At 40.9% G+C, this 27,604-nt stretch overlaps 1 protein-coding gene across 3 annotated transcripts in view; it reads right to left on the bottom strand.

Annotated features, from left to right (window-relative positions):
* Positions 1–852: 852 nt before the first annotated feature.
* The window catches only part of ZNF827 (zinc finger protein 827), a 175,826-nt gene continuing 149,074 nt past the window's right edge, over positions 853–27,604 (bottom strand). The window contains exons 9-14 of one of the 3 annotated variants that reach the window (XM_061584772.1): positions 22,553–22,690; positions 20,747–20,918; positions 12,471–12,637; positions 10,141–10,335; positions 9,865–10,042; positions 853–6,063 (exon numbers count right to left, since the gene is read on the bottom strand). In XM_061584772.1, coding sequence (XP_061440756.1) covers positions 5,256–6,063; positions 9,865–10,042; positions 10,141–10,335; positions 12,471–12,637; positions 20,747–20,918; positions 22,553–22,690 — 1,658 coding nt within the window. In that variant the 3' untranslated portion in view covers positions 853–5,255. Of the gene's footprint in view, positions 6,064–9,851; positions 10,043–10,140; positions 10,336–12,470; positions 12,638–20,746; positions 20,919–22,552; positions 22,691–27,604 lie in introns of all 3 variants that reach the window. The other 2 variants (XM_061584774.1, XM_061584773.1) reach the window with 2 other exon arrangements.

The following is a 27,604-nucleotide window of genomic DNA, read 5'->3' as shown; positions in this document are numbered from 1 at the left end:
TTGAATTGTGCATAGAAAACAGTTAAAAAGACAACACACACACATATATGCGATATATTCCTAGCAATGTACTCCCTGTGTCTTGATTTAAACCGAAGCACCGAGTAACCCTGGAAACATAAAGAGGAATTTATCAGAACAGCACTAGTAGTATTATGTGCCTTTTTATTTCAGTTTCCCTACTTCTTCTAGGCAGAGCTTGGAAAAGTTACTTTTTTGAACTACAACTCCCATCAGCCCAATCCAGTGGCCATGCTGGCTGGGGCTGATGGGAGTTGTAGTTTTAAAAAAGTAACTTTTCCAAGCTCTGCTTCTAGGTAGAGAGGCAATTACTCTAATTGAGTTTCCTTGTTGGCATTTGACATCATTTACACTGTTATCAGTGTTTAAGCTTTAAGTGCTGTTATTTGTGTAGTCAAATGGCACTACCTATGCTCAAAGAGAAGTATCAGCAGGCTTGGGGGAATCCCAAGGTTTGCAGAAGTACAAAGAAACTTTAGGAAAAAGCCCTGTGGCCTGGGAGTGGCAGTGGGACCGAGGATTCAGCATGCTTAATGCCAGGGAATGCTGACTTGACTGTTGGGAGGAGGGAGAATGGAGAATCTGAGGGAGGGGGAACGGAATGGAGTAGCTGGAATCCTGTGATCACTCCACTCTGCAACATTTTGCTGCAGGCCTCACTTCTACATTCCTAACTCCCTGGATACCAAATAATGAAACAATGGGAAAGAGAGGCATAAATGATACCAGATTATAGCCAACTTTGTTTTTTAATTAGAGTATATATACTTCCAAACTGGATACACTAGAAATTGGCAATGCAACATAAGATGCAAAGAAATATACCAGTTACTGTCAAAATGACCCTGTACAGCCTTATAATGCAAAAAAGCTTTATACAATACAAATTTCCATTAATGTACACAAACCTTGACAGTGTGATATTTGAATATGATACAGCAAGTTAAAAAGGTCAGGGAGGAAGCAAGAAAAGTGCTGAGAATGTAACCAAATTACTGGATGGAAAACAAGAAACCAGCCTATCTTAAAGAATGCATAGTGAGAAAAGCAGATATAAAGTGAGCAGGTTGGTAGAAACGTGAAGTCTTTTAACAAGCAAAGGATAACTATAGGGAGCATTCCTTTCTTTAACTTCAAACAGCAAACCAGTTATTGTATATGCAAGGGCTTTGATAAATACTGTATTTTTTCCTTAAAAAAATAAAAGCGCCTCCTGATGCATTTCTCTCTGTCTCTCGTTCTTTCTCTTTCGCTCTCTCTCTCTCACTTGGAAATCTGTATAACTAACTTTCCAGAAATAATTCAGTGTTTCAAAGTGCTAAATAAAGCTGCCCAATTACATTAAGCATTACTATGATAGACAAATACAAAAGGGGAAATGGTTTAACCCAAGGCATTAAGTTGCTTAGAGCATCATAATACTTTCATTCCTTGAAGTTCTATGTTATATTGCACCATTTGGTTTACAGAAAATATTCATTTCACATTCCTATGCATGGGTAATTTTCCTGCTGACAAACTACTTAGTTCCCCCCCTTTTTTAAAAAAATAGGGTTACTACTTGATAGTTTGGACAGTCAGCCAGAAATACCTTGAATATATTTAATTAACTGCAGCAACTGCATATAGAAAGTTCTATAATTCTTGCTACAAATGAATTCATTTTTCCCCATGCTTAATTATAAATTATCTTCAGGCAAGTAAGTTCTGCGTCAACATTATATCGTCTTTCAAAATTCCTAGCAGAAGTAATGGCGCTCATTTAGTTCAGCTGCAAGACAGCAGTTAAGTAAATGATTCAAGATTACATCAGACATGGGTACCCTCCAAACCTACAAAATATAGCTTACAATGATGGAAAATTAAACCGTGTGTGCGTATCTGTCTTCCTGATTTGCATGATGATACAATGCCACCTACCAAGTGATAATAACTTTTATTAGGCTTTGTCATTCTATTGTAGCTTGGAATAGAATGCCATCATTCATGACACTGTACTGACTTTATCTTAAAACATTTTGTCAACAGAAGTTTGTCAACAGAAGAGCTCATAGGATGAATCCCAAAGAGTAGTTTTAACAGGGCTCAAGATGTCTGTGTTAGGAACTAAAATAATGACTTAATTTATTGTAGAAGCTTAGCTAGATGAGGTCACATGCTGTTTAAACTATTGTGTGGACTCTTAGTACTTCAGCTGTAGTGACTTTATTTTAGTATTATCGCTTGTTAATATTTAGGTTCCCTTCCTTCTTGTTCTCCATGATAAACTGTTTCTGGTCTTTGAACATATACACAGATATAGACATAAGAAGAGCCTGGTGGATCAGAACAATAGCCCATCTAGTCCACCTTTTTGTTCTCACTGTGGCCAAACAGATGCCTAAGCCTGAAAGCAGGAACCGAGTGCAAGAGCACTCTCCACTCCTGTGGTTTCTGGCAACAGAAGCATACTGCCTCCAACCATGGAGACAGAACATAGGCATCATGGTAGATTTATTCCCCTATATGTGTTCAGTGGGGGAAACTGGATGTAACAATGATGCGTTATAAATGTCAGTGCATGGGCAAGAAAAAAACAATTCTTGGAAAAAGTTAACAATTGACTTAGATTATGTATTAGGAATGTGACATTTGCTTCTTACTGTAATAAAGTGCAAAATTTATGTCATTTTAATGACCACAAGTAAGAGCTTTAAGAAAATATAAAGTTAGCTTCCTAGAAGAGTATACTTGAGTAGGCATTAACAAAATAATACAAAGGAATACAAGTAACATGAAGGGTAATGTTTATAGGGACACAAAATTTGAAAATATAGCTGAACAGTTGGGCATATAAAAAAGAATTGTATGATTAAACAGCACCTCTCGTCTTTACATTTGAAAGAATTTGCCATTAACTTTTCAAATATACCATTTGATAATTCTTTATAGTCGACAAAAGAATTTTTTAAAAATCTTCTACACTTTTTCTTTTCTTTTTTTGCAAGTGAGAAATATACTAGTGCAAGACTCAAGCACTGTGCAAAACCTGCCTTTATTTAGTCTGAGCATTTATACCCAGAATTTATCAAACCCCATTCCTTATTAAAATCCCCATGCCTGGGATTTAATCTCTGTAGAATGTACACTTTTGTCTTTGCAAACCAAGATCATCACTGCATTAATACAGACTGTGAATGTATATGTTTGATCTATGATCAAGACCTGATCTGAGGGCCTCTTGGTGGTGATACTTTTTGTATTGATCTTACATCAGTTTTGAATGGTGCATGTGTGTTTAAATTGCCTCTCCGTGAACTAGAAAGAAATGTGATAGGGTAATGATCAGGTTCCTGCCTCCAGTTATTTTACAGAGAAAAGCAGCGATTTAAATGCAATGTGTGTGCCCCATTTAAAACAGATATTTGGCACTTTTGTATTTGGATATCTGCACTCAGGTACAGAAGGTACTGTAAGAAGTGGCCTTGAGTTACAGGAGTCTAACAGAAGAATCTGCCCTTGTTGCATGTATGAAATGCACTTGCTGTTTACAGGTCTATCCACATCCCTGACCACTGGCCATGCTGGCTAAGGGCCAATGGGAGTCCAACAACATCTGGAGGATCACCCTCACGTGTGTTCAGGGCTACTTCATACATTATCTCTATGAAGGAAAAAAAACAAATCTCTGTTGCAGTATGCATGCTCACTGTAACATTTCAAGGGTGATAGGCAGAGCCGGCCCTAGGCATGCCAGGACCCTTGGGCACCTGCCTGCCCTGGGCCCTGGCACCCGCATGCAAGCCTCACCCACCCACTTACCTACCTACCCACCTACCAGGCAGGGGAGGCAGGACGGCAGGTGGGCAAGCGAGTGGCGGGATGGGAGAGGGCGAGGGAGCAGGTGGGGGGGAGGTCGAGCAGGGGGGCAGTGTGGAGGGCGGGTGAGGGAGTGAGCAGGAGGAGGGAGAGGGCAAGCGAGCAGGCGGGGGGAGAGGGCAAGCAGGCAGCTGCCTCCCTGCCACAGACAGTGAGCAATACCCCACCATAACGAGGGGCCCTTCAGGGGTCCCTGTGGGCTGTGGGGGCCCTCAGCCAGGGCTCTACCTGGCCGCCCTTTGGAGCCGGCCCTGGTGATAGGAGTGCTTTTTTTGGTGGGTGGGTGGACATGAATACATCTACTGGGCAGCATATATGCACTGTGTTTACCCATTCTGTATGTAGAGAGCAAAACCATTCATATTACATGTCACACACAACAGTGCACATGCATTCATCTATAGAGATTATTTCCCAGAAGGAAAAATGTAACATGTAAAACAGCCCTTGTCTTGCACAGCTAAAAGCAATTTCTTTTCCTCTAATTCAGTCCTGATCCTTGGATTCTCAGATCTGAGGCCAAAGCAACTACTATACTCTACTAAACTTATAGTGTAGTGTAGTAATACTATAGCAAATTCCAAGTAGTACTGAATGGCATGCCAATTCTTCTAGAAGTGAGCATTGCTGTTTCCACATTCCAATAACTGTAAAATCAAGAGAGGCAGGCAAGGTGGTGAGCATGGAGAATTGCAATAATTAGCACAAGAAGAGGGGCCATAGCTCAATGGGAGAGCACATGCTTTGCATGTATATAAAGGTCCCAGGTTCAGTCATCAGCATCTCCAGTTAAAGAATCTCAGGTAGCAGGTGCTGGGAAGGATCTCTGCGTGAGACCCTGGAGAACTGCTGCCTGTCAGAGTGGACATTACTGGGCCAAATGGACCAATGATCTGACTCAGTATAAGGCAGTTTCATGGGTTCATATTAAATAAGCCAGTACAAAAGGATGTGCAAAAGCAATATCATGGCACACTGACTCTCTTTCAGACACACTCACGCTCACAATCCCAAAGTAAAATGCATCAATATGTAATCTTAGCAAGTGCCGATTGCCTTTAAGGACACTCTTGTTCAGCTTAAACAAGACAAAATAGGTTCTTAGATAAGAGTACTGGGAACATGCCTCTGAAGGTAGAAGTATGCAGGAGGTGACCTCTCTGAAGAATAAATCAGCCTTCATGTCAATGCATTAAGGAGAAACACAGAGCCATTTTTCCTATACCTTACTATTAATGATCTATATAGTACAAATGTTCAGCCAGCCATACATCTGGGGTGTATGGTTTGCAGCAATGCATATACCTGTTGGGTGTCGGATGGGCGGGTGGGCAGCGGCAGGGAGGGAGTATTTTTGGTACAGAGTGTGGCTGCCCTCAGACAGTTTCTGCTCTTTCTGTTAGTCCAAGATAGGAAAGGAAGGAGTGCTTCGGTGAAGTGTCACCCAGGCGTACAGTCTGTAGTCTGGGCGCATGGAATGTGATCTCAAAGTGGTTCTTGGGGAAAAACATGGTTAAGGGAATGAGGTGGGCAAACTCAGAGTTTCGATACTTGTCAAAGCACAGGGAAGTGCCATTTACGGCCAAGGCCTTAAGTGCCAGGTTCGGCTCCGCCCCACCACCATGAGCAGCTGACATGGCCACTGTCTGCAGAGCCTGGGAGGCAGACATCACTGAGAGAGGTGACAAGAGGCTTTGGGGACTGTTGGCAGCTAGGAGAGGGCTGGTTTCCTTGGAGGTTGCCCCCTGGCTCTTTCTCTCCTCTTCAGAGCAGTCCCCGTTTTGGTGCTTCTTCACATGGCGGCTGAAGACAAAAGGGTGGGTGGTCTTGAAGAGGCACTCTTCACAGCTGAATGTCTGGCGTGGAGCATGCTTGAGCTTCTTGTGCAAGTTGAGATTGTCTTTGCGTTTGCAGCTGTAGCTGCACTGGTCACAGTGAAAAGGGCGCTCCCCAGTGTGTACACGCACATGCTCTATCAGCTTATTGGCCGTCTTTGAAAGATAACCACACTGGTCACACTTGTAATGGTTGCCAAGGCGATGCTCCCGGATGTGCATTTCCAGCTCCAGCTGATTGGTTTTCACTGCCTGGCAGATCCGGCACTTGTACTCCATTTTGTAGTGGGTCTTCAAATGGCATTCCATTGCTGCAGGACGGTTGGTTGAGTAAATGCAGAATGGGCACCTACCAAAAACAACAATAACAACCACAAAAGACATATTGACACATGAGGACTAGGCAATCAATATTAACTTTTGATCTTTTCCAGTCTATGATTACAGAGAAAACAGAAAGATTTAACTGTCCACTTCACCCTGTTTCATGACATGGCCAGCCCTGGGCTGTTTAAGACATCAAATTACGGCCCTGGGATCCTTTGAGAGGAAAGGCAAGATATAAATTTTAATTCTAACAATAACGATAAGCTGCTCCTCTAACAATGGTTGTATAGTACACACCATACAAAAGCACATTATTCCCCCCCCCAAATCCTGAGAACTATAGCTTACCCTTAACAGAGTTTAATTCCCAGTACCTGCAACAAGCTACAGTTCTCAGGATTCTTCAGGGAAAATAATGTGCTTTAAATGAATGGTATGCAGCTAAGTTGACATACAAATGCAGATGTCTTTGAAGTAAAATATTTTGGGCTGTTTTCCTCTTTTTTTCCTATTACAGTTTAAAGAACAGGCACCGGATCCCAGTGTTCATCCAAGCTACATGGCATTTGATGGATATATGTGTTCATGTGTAAGGGATAGTCATCCTCCTCTGGGGCCACTAACCAAGGAGGCTTGAGGTCAAGGTATTGTCAGGAATTACTATACCTGACCGAACCACTTTTGGAGCACTCATGGGGCCTGCTGTTATTATGCATTGGTAATTCCAATAATATATTTACTAATCTTTTTAGATATTTGAGCAACCCATAGGAATAATGTCACCTTGAGCACTTTAATTTGGAAATGTGACTCAAATGTTTTACAGAATAAAGTAATGAGAGAAGCAATCTTCAGTATTTCACACTCAAAGGAGAGTCTCATTATTTGAACATTTCATCTCTCACTGAGAAGCAAGATTATGTAGCAATGTAAGGTAGTGTTATATAACGGAGATGTATACAGTCATACAGATAGTATGTTTGAAGTATTTAAACATTTTTTTAAAAAATATGCTATATAAAAGAGAAGAGTTATCTTGCTAAAGAAACTATTTTGCTAGCGTATATTTAGCATATCTAACCAAACCAGAATTATTCAACCGGTAAACTAAACTATAATGGGACTTCAGCTGTCTAGTTAATGTGAAAATATCCTCACCAATTCAGGGTATACTTCAGATCTTCTGTCTTGAGGGAGAGAGACAGAAATCTCCCATTTTCATTTTTCCTCCCTGCAATCAGGGTGCTTTGGACTAAGCATGTATCAAATTTCACACACACACACACAAAGAGCTTGCATTTTTGCAAGCACAGATCTTTGTTTCTGACTAATGTCACAAGTGCTCTTCCCCAATCAACCCCTCCCTTCCAAGCTCAAAGAAGCAATGAAAATTCTACAGCTCAACATTCTGTCTTCTATGCAGTTTGGCTTGCTTTGTGCTGGAAGGCACCCCTATGAAATAAACCCCAAGTTTCTACAATTAAGTGTAGACTTCTATACTAATTGGCGTGTGAGCCAAATTTCAAATTTTTGGCTTTCAGACTATAGCTCGGATAACCTCATGAGTGAGATGGCCACTTGAAGTACTGGGGGGGGGGAGAAGGTAGGAGGACACTTGTGAGCTGTGTTTTTGCACATCATGCTAAGCCAGCCCATGGCTTACAGGCCTGCACAAATGTGCTGGCTCCCAAAGAGGAAATCATAGCTGCTTTGCTCCTCCCCAGGCTTTTTATGTCAGTGCAGCACGGCAGCTAAGCCAAGGTTTGGCTTAGTGAAGGCATAGGGAACCTTTGGCTTTCCAGATGTTGTTGAACTACAATTCCCATCATTCCTACTCATTGGCCTTGCTTGCTGGGGCTGATGGGAGTTGTAGTTCAGCAACATCTGGCAGGCCACAGATCCCCCACACCTAGCTTCGTTTGTCTTCTGAACCTAGGATGGTGATTAAGGTTGCTCCTTAACCATGATCTGTAGCCAAGGTTTGTCTCTGGCTTGCTGTGCTTTGATTTGGATTCCTGCATTGAGCAGGGGGTTGGACTCGATGGCCTTATAGGCCCCTTCCAACTCTACTGTTCTATGATTCTATGAGAGCCAGGCTATTGAATCCACAGGTCCCCCTGACTCCATCTAATTTTAACCAAATCATGGAAACCCGGTAGACTTCTATAAACGGTAGCTAAGGGGGCTGCCACAGAGAAGGAGAGAGGCCATCTCCAACCCCACCCCTGAAATTCAGGTCCAAGTAACAATGGGCAAAATCCAGGCAACGTTAAACACTTTAACATTAAAAACCATTAGCACCTGTTTCAACAGAAGAGTTAAGCTTGTGGTCAGTTCTCTGCCACTGAAGATAATGGAACTCCAAAGTGCCTAATATTTGCTGGATTGTGTTCTATTTTCAGAGATGCAATTAGGTAATTTTAGACTCTGGATGTCATGGTCTTATACAGGACTCCTCCCTCTTTTGGATGCCATTGTCTACCAATGCAAAGTGCAGAAAGGCAGCCCTGCTGCATTTGAGGGCCTTCCTGGTCATTCTGCTGCACGGTGCTCTGGACTTTTGTCCCAAAGTTCAGCCCGACAGCAGCCCTGCCTTTTTTGACAGACTTGCAGCCCAATCCCCAACTCAGGTAAGTATAAGTATTTGGAACAAATGACTAAAGGCATGTTCACACAGTAGACAGGAGCTAAATGGAAGGACTGCTGGGATTAGTTCCACTTTGGAGCTCCCGGCTGAAGTTGATCCCTGCCCAAAGTGGGGCTTAAAGTCGGCACTGACCAATTGATGGTGGCTGCAAACTCCATTTCTGGCAGGAATCTTCCTTTGAAGCCCAGCTGAAACTTGGCTGCAAAGGAAAAATGGCTCACCTGGTGTCAAAGTGGTGTGCAGGGGTGGGTAGGCAGGGCAGCTTAGGTCAGTTCCTGTTTGCCATCCTTGAGCCACTGAGCAACAAGCAACAAGTACTGCAAATGGGACTGAGGTATCACATGGATATTTTGGATTGGTATAGACATAAACAAATAATCTAAATGTTCATAATTTGATCCAGTGATCTGCTCTTACAGTTTGTGGGTTCCCCCCCCAAATCCCATTCATTTCAAGGGCTACCCTTTTTTTCTTTGGACAGAAGGGGGACAGCTCCTATGGGTAGCAATTTTGTTTATACATTGGCATTCCTATGGGGATCAATCTCTGGTATTTCCAGTTAAAAGGAACACATACCAGGACTGGAAATTACTTTGGCCAAGACCCTGGAGTGCCACTACCGATTAAATTAGACAATAATGGACTAGATGGACAAACAGATCTGATATAAGAGAGCTGTCTTTGTTCCTCTGGATTAAAATTTTGCAATTTATTATCAGCCATGCTTGGCATGCACCCACCCACCCACCCACCCACCCACCCACCCATCCATCCATCCATCCATCCATCCATCCATCCATCCATCCATCCATCCATCCATCCATCCATCCATCCATCCATCCATCCATCCATCCATCCATCCATCCATCCATCCATCCATCCAGGAGCTATGTTATGCTCAGAGGCACCAAGAAAGGTGTATGCCACTGCAGGTACAAAGCTCTAGTATTTATGTCACCCCAGAATTGTTCAATGCTGTTATTACTTTTCCACAGGAGATTAGATGGGTTTCATTGAGTAGTGAATGTGAACCATGATTTTGAGAGAAAACTTCCCTGGCTCTGGCTCTCCAGACAGAAATGATCCCATTCAAGTTTGTTAGGTTTTTTTTGTTTCCAGCCCCACAATATTTGAGGTACTTAACACAGTAAAGGTTTGTGTACTTGCTTTCCTTACTTGAGCCCACCGGTGGGGACAGTGTGGCATTTCTTGTGCTCCAGTAATTGCTCAGGAGTCTTCATGAACTTGTGGCACACATCACATTCAAACATCCGTGTAATCAGGTGGATTTGCAAATGGCGCTCAAACATGTTTTTTGTTTTGCAGACAAAGTTACAGAAAACACATTCAAAACCTGCAAGAGGAAATCACAGATACTATTACCTAAATCGCACACCACCGCCTTGTGTAGATGGAGGGAGTGACTTTGCATCCATTTCACCAACTTCTTACCTTTCTCTGACTTTTCTTCTGTGTTTAACAAGGTCTGACTACCAGGCACTACGGAAATAACTAGCAGGCTGTTTGAACCCTTGGGCTTAGGGCTGAGCTCTGCATCTTCTTTGCTGTTGGCAGAATCACTAAGTGCTGACAGAGAAGAAGAAGAAGAAGGGCTGTTTGCGTCACTTGGGGTCTTCCTCTCTTCACCTACAGAGAAAACAAACCCAAAGAACCCCAAACATTAACTTGCTTATTCATACTAGGGCTATGTACAATATATGCCCCTGTGCTGACAGAGGGATCCATGTGCAGAAGTGTCCGTCCTTGCATATCTGCATGCACCTCTCTGCCCACACTGTGGAATGCTCATGCAGCCCACCTGATCTGGCTAACTGCATCATTTGTTTCATCATGGAAAGACCATCCTCATCTACAGTGATCAAGTGATGTGCAACTACTTGCCCATGGCTAAAACAGAACCTCAGTCTTTTTGCCAGGTTTTCTGTTACCCTAGATGCAGGATTCTTAATATAGGAGGTTGGATTTCCAAGGGCTTCTCCTTGCAATAAAAGGTTTGTCTTCCTTCCTTGAAGCTGGAGCTATTGGTTCTACAACAATCTGGTGTACCTGCTGGTAGAGCACTGTGTCCAGTCTTCTTAAGTAGATCTGTAAGGGGTGGATAGATAGTGCTGAATGTTGGTAGGGGGCTGGGCCTGTGATTGTTGCTAGCTGTACAGTTCTATTCCAGCCAGTGTGTTTTTTGTGCTGATATGTCTTGAAAGTAATGCAGTTAGTGTTGACAGCCTTTTTTTGTCCTACTTCATTGATTTACAGCGGGTGTGGGGAACCTTTTGCCCTTTAGATATCGCTGAACTACAACTGCCATCATACCTGGCCATTGGCCATGCTTGCTGGGGCTGAAAGGAGTTATAGTTCAGCAATACCTGGAGGGCCAAAGGTTTCCTCCGCCTGATTTACAGTTTTGAGTACTAATGGGATAAGCCCTTATTTTTACTCCCATAGGAGTAAAAAAATTCCTTCGACAATGTTGTGAAATCCCCCCCCAATTTCCTTTATCTGCTTGTTCCTAGATCCAGAAAAAATCCAAGTGCTACCAGTTCTGATGTCCACTTCTATTCTGTTTTAATCACACCTGAGTAGGGTCAACCTTGTTTCTTCTTTTACAGAAGAAGCACATTTTTGCAAGGCCCTTTCATAGGTATTCCAGTGGAGCACAGTATTTATGCATTGCAGGGTTCTAATGATTTCTTGTGCCCAATCAGCTGCACTTATTCAGCAGAACTGGGCCAGTGACATTATTTTGTTTCTTGGGCAAGTACAACATCAGTGCAATAGTGAAACAGTGAGCTGGAGATCTCTATTACATTTAAAATTTAACAAGGGCAAAATATTTATATATGCTGTTGGTGCATGAAAATTTAAGGGATCTAATAGACTGCAATTTGTGTGGCATTTGTTCATCCTTAGGCACCCTGCATTCCATGCACCATTGGGGGAAAGTGCTTTTGACATATTTTGTAGGCGTGTTTATAGGTGCTGGATCTTCTCTTTCTACTCTGGACTGTGGGACTCTACTCCATTTCAGAGGCAAGGAGAACAATGGAGCCTTCTTCAAAGAGATCTACTTCAGGCAGGCATGATCTCCCATTCTTCAAGTGATCAGGGGAGAGAGACAGAGAGAGAGACTGCTGACTGGAGTGGAGCTTCTCTCCTTGTGTTCCAGCCTTTCTGGGGTCCTCATACCCTGCCTACCTGCAGTACATCTTTTTTGGGGCCCTCCAGAAAGTTGGGGAGCATGGAAACCAGCACTGATCTAGTGTAAAGAAACAACCTGAAACTCATCCCTACTTCCACTTATGAGAAATTGCAAAGTTCATGAAGTCATTTCGGCACAAGAATAGGTCACTTATTTATGCTTGCAAAAGATAAATGGGAGGATTTGTATATTACACTATACAAAGCATTTGCAAATCCAGTCACACACAGATAGTGCAAAGAAGTGTTCAGTGAGTTCTTGTATTTTCTTATCTAATGGAAGCAATTAACAGTTATAAATTCTTCACACATTAGCCTCAGCTATTTAAGATTAATTCAAAACAAAAAAGGAAACAGAATAATAAACTATGCAGTTTTAACACATGCTATGGGTAAATCTTAAAAGCAGTTTGCTCCTAATCATGAACATAAAGTTTGTGCCAGTAGAAGTTTGCCACAATAGTATCCAACTGAGATGGCATCAGCCAACATTTCAGTGGAGAAGTTGGGAAGCATGAGAGGAGTGTCAGCAGGAGACAAACCTGGACACACAGAGAGGTTATCACCTGTGTGCTTGGTGGTGACATGAGTCTTCATCTCCGACTCTTCCATGGTAACAAAGTCACAGGCTGTGCAGCAAATAGAAAACATCCACTGTTCTTTATCCACATGAAGCGACATATGACTGACAAACTGGACATTCATCTCGGTTTCAAATCCACACACATGACAACTGGAGGCAGGAGAGAGTTGGAAAGATTAAGGAATGTGCATTTACAGAACCTCTGTGTGACAGATACACATCACTTCTCTTCATTCAACCTGCCCAGTTCCTGGTTTTACAAACTTTGTCTTCTTGCTGTTTCAATTGCACTGGGATATTCTTTTGTCTGCTGAACTGTTTCTGAACTGACAGCCATGCCAAGATGATTAAGGGCAGGCACAAGGCAACAATCCCAAACACGCTATAATGATGCTAAATAATCATAAAGTTAATTAAAAACTACAGGTTCTAGATGCTGCACATCACCTAGCTGTTTCCTTTGGGCAATAAGATGTGCTGCAGCCTTGCCAAGATGTTTAGTCAGGCTGCTACGTGGACAAATGGAGAGCTTGCTGCACACTTCATAAGCAGCTCCCAAGCTTTGGAAATAGTCCCATGTGAGGATGGAATCTTGTGCAGAAATGCCGGGCATTCTCAACAGAAGAAAGCCAAAATGGGCTCAGGGATATCTTCTGCCTGACTGGGCAAAAGCACTAATCAGCTAAGCAAACACAAGTGCTACTGAGAGGCATTTTGCAACTGGCTTGTAGTCCTGCTAGTGTTGACAGCTGCTAAAACAAGGCTTTGAGGTTGGGTTTGGCCTTTAAACGGCTTGAGACCAGGTTATCTCAGGAATCTCCTTGATCACATTGCTGAGTTTCTGAGGCCCTCATTGCTATCTCCCCCAGTCTGGCTGATGGGGACAAAGACAAGAGAAAAGGATTTTTAGTGCTGATGCCCAGATTATAGAACTGCCACTGCAGAGCGGTGTGCCCATGCCCTCTTTAATTGTACATTGAAGACAGCTTGGTTTGGGTGGGTGGGTGTTTTTTTAAGGGAAGACCTTTTTAACTGATCTGTTTTTACTGCTTCTGCTGTTTTATTGTATTTTAAATTCTTTTGCTTATACTCTTTTAAATTGTTGTAAGCCAAAATGCAATTTAAATAACATAATGCCAAAATACAATTTAAATAATATCCCAGAAGAATATAAAGATCAAATAAGGAACAGATTTGAGGCTTTAAACTTTGTTGAGAGAGAACCAGAAGAACTATGGAGTGAAGTCAGACATTATCCGGGAAGAATGCAAAAAGACAATACCTCTAGTTAAAAAGAGAGAAAGACCTCAATGGATGACTGAAGAAACTCTTAAAATGGTTAAAGAGAGAAGGAAAGCAAAAACAAAAGGAGATAGAAACATGATTAGAACCCTAAATGCAATAATACAGCGACTAGTACATAGGAACAAAGAGAACTATTACGATAGTTATTGCATAGAAACAGAAGAAGACAACAAAAAAGACAGAACAAGAGCCCTGTTCCAATAGAGTTGCTACAAGTTACTGAATCTGTCCGTATTTTGACAAACATTTGTCAGTAATTATGGAAAACGAGTGGCCCATAGACTGGAAGAGGTCAATATATATCCCAATTCCAAAGAAAGGTGATCCCAGAGAATGCAGTAATTATCGAACTTTTGCCTTAATATCCCATGCAAATACAGTAAAGCTCAAGATTCTACAACAAAGGCTCTTACCATATATGGAGTGAGAAATGCCGGACCTCCAAGCTGGATTTAGAAAGGGAAGAGGCACCAGAGATCATATTGCAGACATATGCTGGATATTGGAACGGATCAAGGAATTTCAGAAGGAAATCACCCTGTGCTTTATAGATTACAGCAAAGCCTTTGATTGTGCAGATCATGAAAAACTATGAAATGCTTTAAAAGAAATGGGGGTGCCACAGCATCTGATTGTCCTGATGCCCAACCTACACTCTGGACAAGAGTCTACTGTAAGGACAGAATATGGAGAAACCGATTGGTTCACCATCGGAAAGGGTGTGAGACAGGGGTGTATTGTAATCACCCTATTTGTTTAATCTGTAAGCAGAACATATCATACGGAAAGCGGGATTGGACCAAGATGAAGGAGGTGTGAAAATTGGAGGGAGAAACATCAATATTTTAAGATATGCAGATGATACCATACTCTTAGCAGAAACCAGTAATGATTCAAAATGAATGTTGATGAAAGTTAAAGAGGAAAGCACAAAAGCAGGACTACAGCTGAACGTCAAAAAGACTAAAGTAATGACAACAGAAGATTTATGTAACTTTACAGTTGACAATGAGGACATTGAACTTGTCAAGGATTATCAATACCTTGACACAGTCATTAACCAAAATGGAGACAATAGTCAAGAAATCAGAAGAAGGCTAGGACTGGGGAAGGTAGCTGTGAGTGAACTAGAAAAGGTCCTCAAATGCAATGATGTAGCATTGAACACCAAAGTCAGGATCATTCAAACCATGGTATTCCTGATCTCTATCTATGGATGTGAAAGTTGGACAGAGAAAAAGGCAGATAAGAGAAAAATCAACTCATTTGAAATGTGGTGCTGGAGGAGAGCTTTGCGCGTACCATGGACTGCGAAAAAGACAAATAATTGGGTGTTAGAACAAATTAAACCATAACTGTCACTAGAAGCTAAAATGATGAAACTGAGGTTATCATACTTTGGACACATCATGAAAAGACATGATTCACTAGAAAAGACAATAATGCTGGGAAAAATAGCAGGGAGTAGAAAAAGAGGAAGGTCAAACAAGAGATGGATTGATTCCATAAAGGAAACCACAGACCTGAACTTACAAGATCTGAACAGGGTGGTTCATGACAGATGCTCTTGGAGGTCGCTGATTCATAGGGTTGCCATAAGTCGTAATCGACTTGAAGGCACATAACAACAACAACAAAGATATGCAGATGATACCATACTACTAGTAGAAACCAGTAATGATTTAAAACAAATGCTGTTGAAAGTTGAAGATGAAAACACAAAAGCAGGACTACAGGTGAACATTAAGAAGACTAAAGGAATGACAACAAAATATTTATGTAACTTTAAAGTTGACAGTGAGGACACTGAACTTGTCAAGGATTATCAATATCTTGGCACAGTCATAAGAACATAAGAACATAAGAACATAAGAAGATCCTGCTGGATCAGGCCAGTGGCCCATCTAGTCCAGCATCCTGTTCTCACAGTGGCCAACCAGGTGCCTGGGGGAAGCCCACAAGCAGGACCCGAGTGCAAGAACACTCTCCCCTCCTGAGGCTTCCGGCAACTGGTTTTCAGAAGCATGCTGCCTCTGACTAGGGTGGCACAGCACAGCCATCATGGCTAGTAGCCATTGATAGCCCTGTCCTCCATGAATTTGCCTAGTCTTCTTTTAAAGCCATCCAAGCTGGTGGCCATTACTGTGTCTCTTGGGAGCAAATTCCATAGTTTAACTATGTGCTGACTAAAAAAGTACTTCCTTTTGTCTGTCCTGAATCTTCCAACATTCAGCTTCCACGAGTTCTAGTATTATGAGGGAGAAAAACTTTTCTCTATCCACTTTCTGAATGCCATGCATAATTTTATACACTTCTATCATGTCTCCTCTGACCCGCCTTTTCTCTAAACTAAAAAGCCCCAAATGCTGCAACCTTTCCTCGTAAGGGAGTCGCTCCATCCCCTTGATCATTCTGGTTGCCCTCTTCTGAACCTTTTCCAACTCTATAATATCCTTTTTGAGATGAGGCGACCAGAACTGTACACAGTATTCCAAATGCGGCAACAACATAGATTTATACAATGGCATTATGATATCGGCTGTTTTATTTTCAATACCTTTCCTAATTATCGCTAGCATGGAATTTGCCTTTTTCACAGCTGCTGCATACTGAGTCGACATTTTCATCGTGCTGTCCACTACAACCCCGAGGTCTCTCTCCTGGTCGGTCACTGCCAGTTCAGACCCCATGAGCGTATATGTGAAATTAAGATTTCTTGCTCCAATATGCATAATTTTACACTTGTTTATATTGAATTGCATTTGCCATTTTCCCGCCCATTTACTCAATTTGGAGAGGTCTTTTTGGAGCTCTTTGCAATCCCTTTTTGTTTTAACAACCCTGGTTGGTCATTAACCGAAATGGAGATGATAAAGAAATCAGAAGAGGCTAGGACTGGGGACGGCAGCTATGAAAGAACTAGGTCCTCAAATGCAAAGATGTATCACTGAACACTAAAGTCAGTACCATTCAGACCATGGTATTCCTGATCTCTATGTATGGATGTGAAAGTTGGACAGCGAAAAAAGTGGATAAGAGAAAAATCAACTCATTTGAAATGTAGTGTTGGAGGAGACTGTGAAAGACAAATAATTGGGCATTAGAACAAATGAAACCAGAACTATCACCAGAAGCTAATATGATGAAACTGAGGTTATCATACTTTGGACACATCATGAGAAGACATGATTCACTAGAAAAGACAATAATGCTTTGAAAAACAGAAGGGAGCAGAAAAAGAGGAAAACAAGTGATGGATCGATTCCATAAAGGAAGCCACAGACCTAAACTGACAAGATCTGAACACGGTGGTTTATAACAGATGCTACTGGAGGTCGCTGATTCATAGGGTTGCCGTCAGTCGAAATCAACTTGAAGGCACATAACAAGAAGCTGCCTTGAGTTGGCTTTTGCTTATAAAGGTAGGATATTTAAGACTTCCGGGAAGGGTGACTTAGCCTGTGCCTGCTTTTGAGACGGGCTCCTGCCTCAAAAGAAGCTTATTCAGATATATCAGTCAGTTTTTTTTTTTTTTTGACTGATTAAACTTCTCCCGGGTAGGGAGAAACGAAGAGATTAACCTCAAAGCCTATTTTTGTTGGGACGACCAGATCTCATTAATTTATGGGACGAGGTCCAGCCGACGAAGGTGGGACGGATTTTCAACAACAAGCTCTATCTGATAAAGCGAACGTTCATCTTATCTTCTAAGAGAGAACGCACTAACAGGCAAGCACCCTTCTTTCTATATTTTTCTTTTACTTGACTTAAATTGTTGCTGTTTAAAAGAGATTTGCCAGATTGATCGGTTTTTGACATCTCACTGGGGAGCCATAACTTCTCTCTGCTACTCACTAATTAATAGCTTATCTCTGTTTTTGTTGCAAAAAGCTGTCCTGGATTTGCATTCTAAAGATATACACAGAAGAGGGATTTCTATTCCAGATTTTTATTTTGAAGAATATTATATTGTCTGAGACTACTCTCTTTTTGGTCTATTTTATTTTGACGAATCTGTTTCCTGACGACCGCCATTAATTGTTTCGATCCTGGGAACTGCATTTTGTTTACTTAAGCATGGAGAGATAAGGCTGTCTGCTCTGTTTATACTGTGATGTCACCAAGTTTGGAGTATTAACCCAATTGTTGCTGAAATAAGAAGTGGTTTTCCTATATTTTTCTTTTAAAATGGCAATTAAGAAAGTGGCTGAGAATCTGGAAATAACTATGTTTCAGAAAATAATGGATGAGATTGAGATAACGAAACAAAACCTGCGACAGGGTTGTAAGGAGCTGAAAATTGAATTGAGTAAAATGAAGCAGGAGATTAAAGATATAGGGGTCCCTGTGAGAGAGGTGACCCTGGAAGGGGTCCCTGTGAGAGAGGAGACCCCGGAGATTGGAACAAACGTGGAACAGGAAAAAGATTTGGAGTCTATGGACTTTAGAAACAAAATCTATTGTTTGGAGACACAGGAGATTAAAGGGGTCCCTGTGAGAGAGGAGACCCTGGAGACTGGAACAGGGGTCCCTGTGAGAGAGGAGATCCCGGAGATTGGAACAAACGTGGAACAGGAACAAGATTTGGAGTCTATGGACTTTAGAAATAAAATCAATTGTTTGGAACTCAATGTTATCTCTGAAGAAATTAATGAAGATTCTAGAGATAAAGTTATCAATGGCATGGATAATCTTCTGGACTGGAATGATGTGATGGAGCCCAATATAGAGAAAATCTATGGAATTAACTGCAGCCATGTGACAATGGAAAAACTTTCAAGAGATGACCCAGTGTATTTTGAAAAAAAGAACAGAGATATGATTTTACAGCAGTATTTCAGCAACCTATTCAGAATGGATGGCAAGAAAATATTTGGGATAGAGGTAATTCCCATCAGACTCTTACTATATGACTATGGCTTTGACAGCAAGATTATTATGGAATACTGATAATGGAAGATTGGATACTGAAATTACTGGACTTAACAAGACTACTGAAGATGGAAGATGGAAAATGGAACTAATAGGGATAATAGAACAATGGCTACTGAAATTACTGAACCTAACAGATTCTGATGTGATGGATTAATTGAAATGTTTATTTTGACTATGGTTATGACAATAAGATTATCATAATTAGTAATGAGATGGATTAATCGATATGCTTATCTGGAAAAAAAAATTGATAGATATATTTCTTAAAGAATTGAAACCTCTCTTTGACTTTTTGTGGAAAGAATAAAGTAATGTTTATGAGATTTGATGATTAAGTAAGATAACTACTGGAGGAAAGTGATTTTATAATATGACTTAAGAGACAGGATTGTTATATATTATAGACTTATAACTGATTTGATCTTTGACAAATGGGAAGTCAATATTTTACTCTTTATTTTTTTTTTTGTTTTTTTTTTTCTTTTTTTCTTTTTGTTTAACTATTTTTGATTTTGTTTTTTGTCTTTGAATGTTTTATGATTTCGTCTTGTATGTTTTATGAAAATCTGAATAAAAATTATTGAAAAAAAAAAAAAAAGGTAGGATATTTACTTTAGTATGGATGGATGGATGCATGCATGCATGCATGTGTGTATACATATGTACTGTAGCCGATGTTCTTTACAGGATCTCATAGCAGTTTTAAATAGGTCAACACGCTTATAACTACATGTACAATTCCAGTAAAATTCCCAGCATTAATCTCTATGCCTGAACTGCTAAGTCACCTAATGCCCAGTGTACACAATTAGCCCAGTAATGGCTTCTTGGAAAAGCAATGACTTTACATGACCAACGTTTTGGCTATAGCGCCAGTTCCAGCATGCCATGGCATGCTGCTCAGGGCTGTTTACAGTGGTGTGATTTCGAAAGTAAATGGAAGATCTGTGAAGCAAGCAGTTACACAGGAATGACCCACACAATGGGGTCCAGCAGAGTTTGGATTCCAAGTGGTCACCATGCAATTGCTTGTTTGTTTGCATTGGGCCCTCTCACAGGGTGGACCCAGGCAAAACAGTACACTTTGAGGACAGTGTACTGTGGTATCTGTCATCAGCCAGGGTACCAAGGGCCACTGGGAAGATGCTCCCCACTGCCTGTTTTTCCAGGAAGAAGATCACAAGAAGGGAGAAACCAATCTGGACTCATCCATTGGCCAAAGAAGGAGTAGCTACAGGGAGCTTCCTCCCTCCCTGCCAGAAGGAACTGTTATAAGAAACTCATAGTTAAGAAACAGGGCCTGTGTTTGCTTTTTTCTTCTTCCCTCTTCATCCCTTTTCCCTTTGTGTTGTGTCTTTAAATTGTAAGTGTGACAGCAGGGGCCATCTCATTAGTGACAAATAATTAACAGATGAAGTGATGAAGCAATCCATGTTAAGACAAGTGGCACGTTTGTTCCTTGCTATGATCTGGTTCATCCCACATTTAAAGGTTTTCAGAAGATGGAGAGCTGAGACTCCACCAAACAGATATGATAATGTTGTCTGACTCAGTTCACCCATTCATGGGGCGGGGGATGGTTCCTGCTAGTCTAGATCAGTCCCTACACCCACCAGTGGGAAGTTCTTCTGCTAATCGCTATAGGATACCACAAGGAAGGTGGAGTGGATGTGTGGGGTGAAGTGCAGGGACTAAGTACATGGAGGAAATTCAGGAGCAGTCTGGGAAATTCAGGAAGTTGGCAGTAGAATTTCTGAAGCTGGATTGGGAGTTATTAAGAATTACAATATTATTTCCACCCTTGAGGATGACATTTTTAATGACATTTTTTGGCAAAAACCTCATTACCCTGACTTTGGGCCATTGCTGAGATCAAATGCAGTGAAGCCAAATACACGTCAGGTTCTCTCTCAGAAGCACACACAACTGTGCTTCATTTTTTGTTTTTTTCCTAAACAGAGAGGCAGAAAAGGCAGCTGGAGCTGGAGTCTCTGGGCTTGGCTTTCAGCAGGTCCTCACCTGTAGTAATAAGGGTGCTTCTTTCCATCACTGCCTTCGGAAGTGACAGCGCTGACAATGTCCTCAGTGTCTGTACTCACCAGCTTCACGGAATGGACAGTCAGGTGCTGGTTCAGGTTAGCACGGCACTTAGCAGCATATGGGCACAAATGGCATTTGTATTTTCTCTCTTCTGGAAGGAAACATTAAAAACTTTGAGTGGGAGGTTCATGCACACACTTCACGCACACAGATCCCTAACAAGTGTTAGAGCGGTACGACAATGGACCCAATTACCTAGGGAGGTGGTGGGTTCTCCAACACTGGAAGTATTCAAGAGGCAGCTGGACAGCCACCTGTTGGGTATGCTTTAACTTGGATGCTTGCGTTCAGCAGGGGGTTTGACTCGATGGCCTTATAAGCCCCTTCCAACTCTATTCTATGATCTTATCACATTTGTATTCCACCAAGAAGCTCAGGCAATGTGCATTGTTCAGCATTTGTCAAAAGCGGCTTCCCACACCCAGAGGTACACTGGCAAAAGGAGGACACTTCTTCCATCTGCCTTCAATAGCATACTGATTCTCCAGCACAGAATGCAGAAGTAAGTGACTAAAAATGTACATTGCGCATTTCTATATGGATGTGTGCCTCTCTGCATGGTCTGGAACAGCACAGAGAAAACAAGCCCTATGAACATGCAAAGTGACTCTGAGACATCATTGAAATAACATTTCTAATATAGAAATGCATGCCTTATGTTAAATAAATAAATAAACCACCCTCTTCAGAATCATCCTAATCAACACTGCTCATGATACAGTGAAAGTGTAACACTTTTGAGCCCTATTTATCTCAGTGGGAGAGTTAAGCCCATGCTTAGATATCTCCCACTGAAATCAGTGGAGTTTAAAAGCTCTGAAGTTTTTTTTCTCTAAGTTCTTAATTTAGGCTGGGTCATGCCCACTGTTTAAAACTGCAAAAAGCTCAGAAAGCTCTTGGCATTGTATCAAATCTTATTAAGTTCATGTTTAGACTACATATCAGAGTGAATATAGATGAAAAGCTACCTTTTATCATATCAAACAGTTGTTCAAATATATCCCTCTGGGCATGAAAGCATACAACTGCGACACATTAAAACAAATATTTAGCCTGTCAAGAGATACCATTTCACCTGTCACAGGTTTCTCCAAACACTCTGATGTCAGAAAAATAATAGCAGGATAGTGTAAAAGAGGATATAATTTGCAAAGGTAGATTAGCTGCATCTCAGAACAGTCCCCAATAAATAAAATCTGGTCTGAGTGCCTGCACTACATTTTGAGCTTGAGTTCAGTTGTGATGGTCAACAATTTTCAAAAGAGGCAGATATTTGGATGAAAGCACAGTGTTTAATTGCTTTGCAACGAAACCTGAACATAAGGCTGAAGCAATTCTTTCTAAGGGTGAAGACAAACAATAATGGGAAAAAGAGCCCCCTGACCACTTATTCTAGTCTATTTCTGCTGATGTGATTTTCTTTACACCTGTTTTCTGTCTGGGTTGGTGACTGTGGGGCCAGGCAGCATTCCTCCAGGGGCTGGATTTGGCTCAGGAGACTCTAGTTTTTGGTCCCCATTTTAGGGCCTTTCCACTCATTCCTGGAAAGTGTGAGACAGGTGCATTTTAGCTATGAGTTTTATAGAGAGAGTCCCATTGACTATGGGTGTTGCAAAGTATACAGAGGATAGATTAATCCACCGTTATTTGCATGCAAAGAAATGTTCATTGTTGTAGTGGGAAAAAATGAGTGTAACTGCTGAACACTATTAAAAAAAGTGTTACCTGTGTGCAGGGAGAGATGTCGGGACAACGTCTGCTGTCGGCCAAACACTTTTCCACATACATCACAGGGAAAGAGCTGGTCATTAAATTTCCAAGATGGCAACCCATTTCCAGTCTCCAGCCCTATCTTCTCTGTTTCTATTCCCCAAAAAAGGAGAAAATACAATTCTAATATTAATGACTCAAAAACATTCTTGGATTCTGCACTGTGAGTCACTGGATGTGTCATGAGCAACACAATGCCACTGTTCCATACTGTCGATCATGGCATATGGGTGCAATTTTTGTGAAGTGCCACTTGAGTTTATTGGCAAACTAAGGCTGTAATCCTAACCCCACTTATCTGAGGGCAAGCCTCATTGCATTCAATGGGACTTACTTTTGAGTAGACATGGCTAGGATTGCAGCCTTATATATTAGTATTCCTTTGCTGCATGAATTACAATCAGATTAGACAGACCAGGAATCTCCTCAGAGACCATGTTATATTCATTTTAACAGTAAGGCTTAAAAAATCTGTAAAGTGGTTTGGAAGTAAGGCAGTATGCATTAGTCTCAAACCCACAGGTAAGACTTTGACAGCATGTTGTCACCACACAGATGCTCTAGTTTACGGTTATCTTTCTACAAAGTATAACTTTAGAGGAAAGGCAGTAGCTCAGCGGCATTGCATCTGCTTTGCATGCAGAAGGTCCCACGTTCACTCCTCAGCATCTCCCCAGGTAGGGCTGAGAACGTCCTGTCTGAAACCCAGTGAAAAGTTGCTGCTAGTCAGCATCGATAATACTGAGCTAGATGGTCTGACCCGGTATAAGGCAGCTTCTTATCTTCCTGAATTATAGCCTCTTTTACTGACAGTGTCAAAGTAACTGGAGCATCTTAGTCTTTACTTGTGTTTATTTCCTTATTTCAATCAAAATGTTACTACCATGGAAACATCAGTATTAAGGAGCTCACTTTTATTGGTCAGATGCTTTCACTGAGACTTAGCCTTTCCACTTTCCCCCTTGTTTACCTCACCCCACACACCCCAATATGAGTGAGATGTTGTAAAAATGTTGTGGCTATCCAATTCTTCCTTACAGGGATATGGTGAACAGGGCATCTGAAACAGGATCCTTCAGGAGGACAAAAAAATCAAAGCCACAACTATCTGTAGTATTTCATTAACACTGGTGTTCTACTGGATATCAAGCATAAATTAAATCAGAATTAACACTGGTGAAATGCAAATCCTACAGTGGTAGATGTGTTTTTCAAGCTGGTTTTTACACACACAAAGTTGTGCTGGTGGGAGTTCAGCCCATCACAGTTCCTATTATAGTGTGCTTTTAACACCTACAAAAAGCATTCTGATTCATTTTATCAGCAGTTATAGCTATGCCTATGCAGTTGCATCACGTCTTTTATTCACTTCAAAATGTTCAACGCTGAGAAGTTTCAGCCATAAATAACAGAGGAAGGCAAAACAGAACAGGATAAATTACTGATCTGTGTGACTGCTCTTCTGAAGTAATCATTTATAGACTTGGAGACTTTTAAGGCAAGAAGGTAACCATTATGGTACTCAAACATGACATTCTGCTGCAAAGGTGTTGTAAAGATTCACCTAGCAATCCCTGTATCTAGTCCAGCTGTTCTGGTTGAGTTGTAGCATATCTGAATTTGATTTAAAGACCTGCAGTGATGCAAACCATTACAACCAACAGTATGCTCACTCTTTTCTCCCCCAGTGTCCCCACAAATATGTTATTTTAAGATTATGCTGAATTACATTTTTGTTACTTTGGCTAGTCAACCATTCTCCCCATCCCTTAGTGACTTTACAGTGACAGCATGCTAGGAAGTTTGGGTTGTTTGAAGAAGTCTAATGTGTGATGAAGTATGCAATTCACTCCTATTTGGGCACTTGTCAGAGCATGTTGGCTCTGGATCCATTGTGTACGAGACCCTTCAGATAATCTAAGTTGGTGCAGCATAATAAAAGTCATCGTGTGTTGGTTAAAGCTAGTTGACTGAGTTCACACTGTGCCATAACTGTCACAATTTTACATGTATTCACATTTCTGTGTAGGAACTTTTCATTCCGCTTAACTAGGAAATAAACAGAATGTTTCTAATAGATGATGAACCACCAGAATCATGGAGCAGGTCTATGGTCTGTTTCTTTACGTCATCCCAGAAAACAGTAAAAAAAGTCAATCATGGAGAACAGAGTTCAAAACTAGAAGCAGGTCTCTTCTCTTGGATTTGTGTTATCCATGGGGACCACAACATGGAATAAAAAATGTAAGCGTAGTGTGCATGTATGAAAATTTAGATTAATGTAAATATAGTATTTATGAAAATTTAATTACACTGATCAGTTTTTCCTCTATATTTTATTGGCATTTAACTGTTACTCTGAAATGTTTTTTTTTAAGTTCATTCATATATATTGTAAACCACTTAAATCACTTAAAGATTGTTTATATTAAGTTGTATATAAGCTATATACATAAATAAAAACATTTTCAGGAAAGTAGAATGGGATCCCTTTGCAGAAGAAAGTGAGGAAACTGACAAGGCTGCAGCTTGACAAAGTCCTGCACAAATGGTGAACCTACCAAGCCAAATACAGTTGACCTGACAGGTAATGCCCCCCATCAGAGGCCTTCAATAAGCCTCCTGTTTTTGCTGTTTGCCTAGGATTGCAAAAACAGGCATTATCAAGCATCCAGTAGGCCACATCCCCTGACCCAGTTTGGTGGATCACCAGCTGCACATATCTATGTAGACATCACAGCTCAGTATTATCTAGTACAATTATATGTGCACTGACGAGATATGTTTTGGCAATGTGTTAATTAAAATATATCTGGTACTGATTTAGGACTAATGATACTAGCCAATGGAACAAACTCAGACAAAATGCAATCTCGTAATTGTTGAGAGTAAAGCACCAACACATGTTACAAATGACCTGAGCCAGTGGAGGGCAACAGACAGAAAGAAAATATGTTCTTCCCTGTGCTGATTCCTTCTTTAAAATGTTTGTTGCTTTTGCAGGCTTTGCTCTCCTCTTTCTCCCTTCTCTTCCTGTCTTTGTTCTCAATTAGTGATGGCTCCCTGAATGCAGGCCGCATGGCTGCTTCACCATGTGACTTTACTTCTTTGTAGTAATAAACCTTTCTCTATTCTTTAAACTACAAGTCTTAACAGAACAGTTATTTCTGCACTCCACTGCAGCATATATCTACCAAAAACTCTAACAGTAATACTGTTAAAGTTATGTTTTATTATATTGCATTTGTGTATAAATAAAAACTAAAAGACAACGAAAGAAAGGAATGGGGTTACAGGTGTGGGCCTGCACCTCCTTTACCTGAGTAAAAATTGGTCAGGGCTCATGTGACAATACAAAAAATTATTTAACACCTTGATGCACCTTGACACTCTTGATGGTGGTTCCTCCTAAGTAATCTTAGCCCCCACCCTGTTTAATTACTGCATTTCTGTTCTGCCTATTAATTTGAGCTCCATAGCTGCTCATCCTCCTAAATTAAACTCCTTTAAAGTATATATCCTACTATATGCAGACAATGTGGGTTTGGATCAAGATGAAGGAGATGTGAAAATTGGAGGGAGAAATATTAATAATTTAAGATATGCAGACGATACCAAACTACTAGCAGAAACCAGTAATGATCTGAAACGAATGCTGATGTAAGTTAAGGAGGAAAGCACAAAAGCAAGACTACAGCTGAACGTCAAGAAGACTAAAGTAATGACAACAGAAGATTTATGTAACTTTACAGTTGACAATGAGGACACTGAACTTGTCAAGGATTATCAATACCTTGGCACAGTCATTAACCAAAATGGAGACAATAGTCAAGAAATCAGAAGAAGGCTACGACTGGGGAGGGCAGCTATGAGAGAACTAGAAAAGGTCCTCAAATGCAAAGATGTATCACTGAACACTAAAGTCAGGATCATTCAGACTATGGTATTCCTGATCTCTATGTATGGATGTGAAAGTTGGACAGTGAAAAAAGTGGATAAGAGAAAAATCAACTCATTTCAAGTGTGGTGTTGGAGGAGTTTTGCGGATACCATGGACCGCTAAAAAGACAAATAATTAGGTGTTAGAACAAATTAAACTAGAACTATCACTAGAAGCTAAAATGATGAAACTGAGGTTATCATACTTTGGACACATAATGAGAAGACATGATTCACTAGAAAAGACAATAATGCTGGGGAAAACAGAAGGGAGTAGAAAAACAGGAAGACCAAACAAGAGATGAATTGACTCTATAAAGGAAGCCACAGACATGAATTTACAAGATCTGAACAGGGTGGTTTATAACAGGTGCTATTGGAGGTCGCTGATTCATGACAACTGCTGACAGGATTCACAGACTATTGTAGGCAAGAATATCTAAAGATAAACTATGCAAAACCAAAGGTCATTGCGTTTTCTAAATAGAGGGCTAAATAATCCTGATCCATGGATGGACACAGGTTAGAACAAGTCGACTCTTACAAATATCTTGGGATTTGGATTTTTTACTCTTCCAGGTGGACTGTGCAGGCTAAATTAGTAAAAGCAAAGGCTGAGCACACAGTCAAAGCAATCCTTAGGTTTTTCTATACAAAAGGAGGCAAAAATGTTCCAGCAGTTTTACAAGTATATAAAGCAAAAGTTGTCAGCCAGATTCTATATGGAGCCTCAATCTGGTTGTTTTCTCTAGAAGGAACTCAGTCCCTTTTTCTTAAGAGCTATGCTGGGGACACCCAAATGTGTTGCTAACACTACCCTCAATTTGGAAGCTGGACTTGTCATGAACCTGTAATGGTCATGAGTTATTAAAAATCTAATAACAATACTTTGGCTCCAGTAAAGGACTCTGGGAGATGGTTACAGTTAGAAAAGACAAGCCTTTGCCAATTTGTAAATTTAAGTTTCACTTCCCAGCTGAAGATGGTTAGAGAAGCCTTAACAAGCTGCACCTGTTTATCTTTGCTGATTAGCAAGTGCCTGGTACCCAAGGTCATCCTTGGCCTGTA

This window comes from Rhineura floridana, chromosome 9 (assembly GCF_030035675.1).
Source record: "Rhineura floridana isolate rRhiFlo1 chromosome 9, rRhiFlo1.hap2, whole genome shotgun sequence".
Classification (NCBI taxonomy): domain Eukaryota; kingdom Metazoa; phylum Chordata; class Lepidosauria; order Squamata; family Rhineuridae; genus Rhineura; species Rhineura floridana.
The sequence above is the reverse complement of the archived record's forward strand: the minus strand, read 5'-3'. Positions and strand labels throughout refer to the sequence as shown.